Consider the following 5,643-nt stretch of genomic DNA (forward strand, 5'->3'; position numbering starts at 1 on the left):
ATTTGTGGGAAGATCAAGCACATTGCTGAGCATTGATAAACCATGTGCTTTTTAAAAACAAAAACTTTCATAAAACTTTACTCACTTATAAAATTTAGGGATTTCCTTTTTTTTTAAATAAAGGAGCAATATCAAAAGTATATTAACATACTGAAGTAATGTGATATGAAAATTGAATACCATCTTGTGTTTAAGATTACTATCTTTTTTAACTTTCAAAGCTTAAACTAGATGTTCTCATTGCTGTGCCAAATTTAAGAGACATTGCAAATCAACTAAAATAGATGAAGAAGATTTAGAACATTTCTTCATAATGAATTTGTGTTATACACTGTAACTGCAAACTTTATTGACAAAATTCTTGTAGAAAACACAGCAAAGAGCTGTGAGTGATAAACATTTTGTTTGTCTACAGTCTCCACATTTTCCCCCAATATAATAAACATTAGTGCGCTAATTTATTTTTTAAATAACGAAAATTGGGCATGGATCTTTGAATCATTAGGAATGTAGGAAGAGTTGACGATTTTACATTGATTTATAGATTATCTGTGACCATACTTGTGTGATTTATTTTCCAGTGGAAGATAAAATCCATGAAACAGAAATCACCTCTATATCTAGTAGTAAGCAGCTTGCTATTAAAAAGGAGATTAGAAATATCTAAACTTCTGCCTTTTGACCAGCTTCTATTGTTGCTTGTACTGCTGTGATATGCTGGGAAGGCTGTCTCTTGTCCTGATCCTCCTTATCATGCAACTGTTTCTTCGACATACTTGAAGAATGAGTAGTCCTTTCGTCGGTATGCCTATCTTCCTTTTCCTTCTCCTTCTGACTTGCGCTTCTCCTGTTCCACTTGCCCTGTGTATCACGGCATTCCGTCATCTCAAGACTGGCGTTGCCTCCACCTTGGGCGGCTGATGCTGCTGCTGCCTCCGGACCCACACGGAAGTGGTTACGCAGGAGTGGAAGCTTGTGGACAGCCTGTGTGACTAGCTGGCGCATGGCTGCTCGGAAGGTGCGGTTAAGGATAGAGTAAAGCCAGGGGTTGATGGCTGAACTGAGAAGGGTGAACCAGAATGCCACCGAGGTGAGGAGGGGTGGTACCCTGCGCTGGCCAGAAGTATCCCAGCTGCACAGGAAGGTGAAGGGAAGCCAGCAGATAGCAAATACACCTACGTCAAAAACAGAAAATGGATATAGAATTCAGATCAATGAGAAACACTACACAGCAATAGTTCCCCTAAAACCACAATTTTTTGTACAGAGTGATACATTTTTATTGAAGTATTGAAGGCCTCTCCTTTTATTTAGAGAGCAGAAAATAGTGAGAATTAAAATTTGAAGAGCTTCCCAAAATGATCCTTGGAGAAGCATGAAGAGAGACTCACAATTTTAGTCATTTCTTGTCAAGTTTAAGGTTGTCTTCATTATTAACCTGCATTACGGTAGCTAAACATTTACAACAACTTGTTTCGGAGAGCAACAATACAATCATCAAATTATTTTTCAAGAAGAGCCTTGGTTCAAAAAAATATATGTGATGCAGAGCCTTATGCCTGTGACCTTAAAGATTTTACTTACATTTGAACAAGAAACAATTCTATTCTTGTATATTTTACATTAGTTTTGGTATTATAAAAGTTAAGTGTGCTGAAAATTTAATAAGCCTTTTTCAGCAAGAATAGTGTTAATTAAATAAGAAAGTATGGCAAGTTTCACTTTGATATTGAAAAAAGAAAGAAATAGAGAATAAAAATGGAAAAGCAAAATGAAGGCTCAATGATTCAAGTACGGTACTCTTTTCTTCTGCGTGTAGAAAATGCATATATTCAAGCTTTAAACAAATTTTCATAAATTGCACATACATGAAAGCCTTTCTTTATGTTTTATTCTATGTTTACGGGTTGATTAATAGTCATGAGATTAGGCTAGCCTTGTTCCCACTAAAGGATTTTCTTGCCTCTGTCTAATTAATTTAATGTCTGGCTTATATTACCATTCCTGTGTCAAGTTGAATAGGAGAGCTATTCAACTGTTCCATACAACTCTACCGTAATTCAATTAAAATTTAATGTCCGCGTTCCTTTTCTATTTTTTCCCCCCTCACTGCTGTTGATGGGCTGTTTTTGATGACACACGCACAACAGCACATTACATTCTAATGCAACTGATTTGTTAGCCATTAGAGTGAGATGCTGGTATCGCTCACCGAAGCGCAGGGAAAGCTCAAAGGGACCGTGCGCTCATGCTCGCTCTATCCCTGGGAGCTGATGAATTTAATTTGGTGTTGCCCCGCATCTTTTGCAGCGTAAGACGCTCGAAAAACAGTGGTCTCCGAGGACCGTTGAGTGGTAGCCGTTCACTTTCATGATCATGTGATAGAAAGACAGATAGGGTTTCATGCAGTCAAAGGATGAAGGGTGAAGGGGGAAATTCCTTACTGGTCACTTTTTTCCAGATCACAAGATTTGTTGCTAGATTTATAGGCCATTTTGAGTGATTTGGGAGAGATAAAATTTGATCTCTTATTTCTCAGAATGTGGCCAAAATAACCTTTCTGTCTGATATGTAGTTCTCACAGCTTGAGGATATTTTTTTTTATCATGACAGAACATTCAGTTTTGTAATGTTTGTTGAGTAACTACTAACTAGAGTATAATACCGGTAGTTCATTTGTTGCAAATACATGTATAACACTGTGAATATTTGTTACTCTCTTTAAAACAATTTTCTATCTAGGTTATTCGATTAAAATTAATTAAGAATACCTAGTTCATATTGGAAATGAATAATAAACTGTTTTCCAAGGTTTAAATTCATTATCAAAAAGAATCTTTGCAAAGCCACAGAAAAGTGGCTTGAAGAAACTCCACCAAATTGAGGACTTTGTTTAATAAATATTGACAACACCCAGAAGGTAAATAATTTGCGTAATGAGTAATTTGCCTCAGCATTACTCTAGTTTACGGATCAAAGCTTAATTGTTTGCAAGAAGAAAACAACCTTGAGATGAAACAAAAGCATGGGAAGGTCACCTGTACCCTATACCTTCATTCATACTGGCACTGGTGTTCCACTCATTTTGGATTCAATCACGCACTCTTGTGTAAGTGGCTTTGCATTAGCTTTGGGGGCTAATGAATTAATTAACTTATGATGGTTGAATACCTTCTAATCGTATTTATTATGCTAGCTATAAAAATCTGCACACTCTCCGCTTCACAAATTTGAGCTGAATGGAAATTCTTTTTATATGATCACAGGGAATTACATGAATTTTGACATTTAACGTCATAATCCGATGGTTTGGTATCTTACTTTCTAACTCCATGACTATCTCTCTTTCTCTCTCTCTTTTTCTCTCTTTCTCTCTCTTTCTCTCTTTCTCTATCTTTCTCTCTTTCTCTCTTTCTCTCTCTCTCTTTCTCTCTCTCTCTTTCTCTCTCTCACTTTCTCTCCTTTTCTCTCCATTTCTCATTCTTTCTTTCTCTGTCTCTTTCTCTGTTTTTCAAATTCTTTCTTCCCTCATTCTTGTTATTTTGTCCATCCTATTTTTCTGGGTTTTTTTATACATGATTATGACAGGTATTCTTTGGTGAATAGTAATTTATGGAAGACTTAATCTAGTTCCCTGTTTGCCTGTAATATTGTCCAAATGAATTGCTACTTATTTTGATTTTCATTGTAAGAATGACTAATCTTCATATCCTTTCGCTTTGCAAAAACCCCAACAATTCATTGATACAGAGGGAGTCTGAAAAGTAAATTGTGTGATTGATTAATCTTCACATCATCTTGCTTTTGTTTACAGATTATTGATACAGAGTGAATCTGAAAGTAATATCTTACCTGCCAAAGCTGCAAGTATCTTTGCTGCTCGATAATCCTTGTTTTTTGGCGAAACATAGACACAGTGATCCTCATTGCACTCTATGACTTTCCTCCTAGCCTGAGTACATGCCACACGTCCAATGGAAATATAAGCCAAACACATAATTACAAACGGAAGGCATATCCCTGCTGTCAGTATAACTATGGAGACTACCCCATTCTCAAAGAAGTCTGGAAGACAAAATCCATAAGTAGGAAGATATGCGTAGTTGCTACCAGACATGTAAGGTAATGAAGCCATGAATACTGCGAATGCCCAGTTCAGGAATATGGTAATCCACACTCTTGACTTGGTGAGCATCTGGTGGTATTTCAGAGGTTGGTTGACGGCGATGAATCGCTCCATGCTCAGGCTTGCCAGAGTCCATGTGGAGACAATTCCGACGACAAGGTATACAAATCCAAGTGTACCGCACCATTCAGAGGAGTAGATCCATCCTTGATGAAATTGGACAGCTGCTGCGAAAGGAAGCAGGAGGATTCCTGTACTGAGATCAGAGATGGCTAGGTTCAGGAGGAACCCTGATGTGATGGTCTGGATCTTGGGTGATCGCAGAATGATGATGATGACAAGCAGGTTTCCTAAGATAGTCACAATGGCTGTGAGAATCATCAAAGTTCCTAGCGTGTAGCTTAGAGCAGGACCTAAGGATTCCATTGTCTCTGGGTCAGGTTGACTGGATGAGTTTAGCAGGTCATCCATTGCAAGTTTGATCTTGCTCCTATTTTCAATGTCGGTTTCTCTATGAGCACAAAACAGTGACTTTCTTCAGAATAGTGTTCAAATGTACCCTTTGTCTTTTCTCAACTATCATTTCAAAGAGCCCTTTAAACTCCAGATTGCTCCCACAACTTCTTAGCTAGTGAGCTCTGATGTTTCCTTTCATTGGGAGTAGTATCCCTAAGTAATCAACCTGTCACTTGCTTTTTTTCTGAAGCCATGTGAGTCAGTCCACGCATGCAAACTTTTCATTACTATTCCAATTACCTTCTGGATATGAGTTGTTTTTATGGTCTATTATCAGTATTTTGATCAGGCAGTACAGAGGTCTGCAGGAATTACCCGGGTAGACATGATAATTGGGTAATTCTCGGTGTAGTTGGATGAGAAAATTATTTTTGCATGAGCATGTCTGCTTTCATTTCACGAAGGGTGTGGGATTACCCCCAAATGGCTCCAAAATGCAGTCTCTGTACGCTCATTTGCACATCATTTGGAACTTGATTCCGGTCAAGGCACACTTCAAAATCAGTCAGCTTGTCTTTGGCTTGAGGTCTGGATAACAATGTCACTTAGCCTCGTCTAATGTTCATGCTCTTGTAGAAGTCAAAGATATTTAATCATGGCCAAGCATATTTCCATACTGACTGAATCGTGCCATGAACACAGATATGCTCATTCCCTTGCGAGAAATTCACTTGAAATGCAGGTTTCGAATTACCCAGTAGGATGGCATTTCCAAGCGTGTCATAACACAGCACTGCCAAGCTGTGGAGTTCCACCATCGTTTTTAATGATTGCATTAACAAAGTTGAACTGTATGAGTTTGTTGCAAGGCTCCATGTAAATCAGTCAGAACTTGAAAAGAAGTCACAATATTCCTCTATTTAAGATGGGGAGGCAAAGAGCTCAAGCTATGTTCCCCTGTCTGACAGAAAAGAAAATGAGAGACTCAGCAACATCCGGCAATGTGAATTTGATTTATTGTCAGAACAATCCCAGTCTCGTCTCAGTATCTCTGATCATTT

The 5,643-nt window shown here is 38.0% G+C and overlaps 1 protein-coding gene across 1 annotated transcript; it reads right to left on the reverse strand.

The window, feature by feature from the left end:
* Positions 1-663: 663 nt before the first annotated feature.
* Positions 664-4,953, reverse strand: LOC105441431 (histamine H2 receptor-like). Its single transcript, XM_011672528.2, has 2 exons — positions 3,853-4,953; positions 664-1,175 (listed from the first exon to the last, which is right to left on the reverse strand). The coding sequence occupies exons 1-2, from the start codon at positions 4,595-4,597 to the stop codon at positions 664-666; spliced, it is 1,257 nt and encodes a 418-aa protein (XP_011670830.2). The 5' UTR covers positions 4,598-4,953.
* Between the last annotated feature and the right edge of the window lie 690 nt (positions 4,954-5,643).

Source organism: Strongylocentrotus purpuratus, unplaced genomic scaffold (assembly GCF_000002235.5).
Source record: "Strongylocentrotus purpuratus isolate Spur 01 unplaced genomic scaffold, Spur_5.0 spur5_scaffold_5, whole genome shotgun sequence".
Classification (NCBI taxonomy): Eukaryota; Metazoa; Echinodermata; class Echinoidea; order Camarodonta; family Strongylocentrotidae; genus Strongylocentrotus; species Strongylocentrotus purpuratus.

Coding starts and splice junctions, on each gene's coding strand:
- LOC105441431 (XM_011672528.2), bottom strand. CDS start 4,597: ATGGATGACCTGCTAAACTCATCCAGTCAACCTGACCCAGAGACAATG. Junction 1,176..3,852: donor GATACTTGCAGCTTTGGCAG/GTAAGATATTAC, acceptor TTTTTGACGTAG/GTGTATTTGCTATCTGCTGG.